Genomic DNA, 1,561 nt, shown 5'->3' with positions numbered 1-1,561 from the left:
CTGGATAAAATTTCCTGTCTTATGGCTACGTAACTTTGTTTCACGGCGAGACAGGTTAATTAACTTTATCTCATTATAGTTCATACCCTTATCCAAGCGTCTCTTCACTTAGAAGTATTTTGAATGCCCTTGATTTTCTTGCTTCGAAATGAAAACCTCTTTGTTTTTTCTTTCGTGTTTGGTAGGTAAAAGATCACTTCTTCTGTTTTAAAGCTGGCGATGGCTTCGGCGGATTATTTCTGGCCGCCTTGTTTGCCATCATACGAACTACTATCTACCAGTTTTTCCATCCTATGTTTTCTTTATTACGGAGTTTTTTTTTTTTGAAGCAGCCCCATATCTATTATCCTCCTTTGATCCACATCCATAATAGGTGAAAATGAGCATATCCGTTTACGATACTGTGCACTACTAGCTTTTTCCATTCACGTTTCCTCATTGAGTCATTCTTGTCGCCTTCTTGGAACATTTAACTATAAATGGGCATCTAACTTAAAGAGGAAAATACACAATTTTTCAAGAAACCTAAAAGATCTCATTTTGCTTTCTATTTTCGATAGGCAGTTCAATCCGAATCACTGAGTTAAGAAGCTCATTCACTTAGCAATGGCATCAGGTACTATGAACACCCTCTCCATGCTTTTCATGGCTTTTGTCCTCATGGCTGTAGCAAGTGAATTGGCAAGTGCCAGTTCGTTCACAGTATATCGTTTATCAGGTTGCAGCGGCGAATCTCAAACGTATCGTTGTGGATGCAACAATCTTTTGTATATGGGTGATTATCGATTTACTTACACTGGTCAAACTGCTAGAATGTATAACACAAGGAATTGCTTAGGTGACAGCGTTGCTACTTTAAGCGGCAGCGGCAGTCGGTGGGCCGGCATTGGATGGAGGAGTGTTAACCTCCAGTGTTAAGTGAATTCCTCTCAAATGTGTGGATGTTTAGTCTCTACTACGAGACGATTATATGTGTTTTAGGAATGGGCTTACATGTATCGTAATGATATCAATAGCATTACGTGCTTTGTGTGGGTAAAATACCCATGGCCACGTGCCAACATCCCAAGGGATGAATATATGATGAGATAATGAGGTTGTAGTACAGAATCATTCGTTGTGAGAAGGATTTGTCTCAGTCGAGGCAACTGCACAAGCGCCACATGAATGACGCGTGTGTATAAAGGTCTAATCTGCTCAGACGGTCAAGTCTAAAAAGAAAGACCGCATTTAATGAAGGATAAGAACAGGACTTGGGTAGTTAGGCATCGTGACAGAAGACTTGGAAGATCTATACTACGACCCAGAGGCGATGGAGCACGAGGTTCTCCATGGAAGGGCGGCACGATCCAAGGGAGAGCGAGACAACTCGGAGGGAGAACCAAGTATGCCGTCGCAAGGGACTGTATAGAACCAGTCCGAGGGAGCTAGGACGGTGGATGACATCTCACCCAATTCGGACGATCAAACGACCACGAGTTTATTTTGTCTATAAATACCAGTCCATGTACCAGGAGATGGATAACTTATGTAATCTTAGATGGTTTTTCTACAGAGAATT

At 41.7% G+C, this 1,561-nt stretch overlaps 1 protein-coding gene across 1 annotated transcript; it reads left to right on the top strand.

The window, feature by feature from the left end:
* The first annotated feature begins 606 nt into the window (after window positions 1-606).
* On the top strand, window positions 607-918 carry LOC113340599 (antimicrobial peptide 1-like). Its single transcript, XM_026585724.1, has one exon. It carries the CDS (start codon window positions 607-609, stop codon window positions 916-918), a length of 312 nt encoding a protein of 103 aa, XP_026441509.1.
* Window positions 919-1,561: the final 643 nt, after the last annotated feature.

This window comes from Papaver somniferum, unplaced genomic scaffold (assembly GCF_003573695.1).
Source record: "Papaver somniferum cultivar HN1 unplaced genomic scaffold, ASM357369v1 unplaced-scaffold_22, whole genome shotgun sequence".
NCBI classification, from domain to species: domain Eukaryota; kingdom Viridiplantae; phylum Streptophyta; class Magnoliopsida; order Ranunculales; family Papaveraceae; genus Papaver; species Papaver somniferum.
This window is presented reverse-complemented; position numbering and strand designations above follow the sequence as displayed.

Bases quoted from the DNA above. Each gene is read 5' to 3' on its own strand.
- LOC113340599 (XM_026585724.1), top strand. From the start codon at position 607: ATGGCATCAGGTACTATGAACACCCTCTCCATGCTTTTCATGGCTTTT.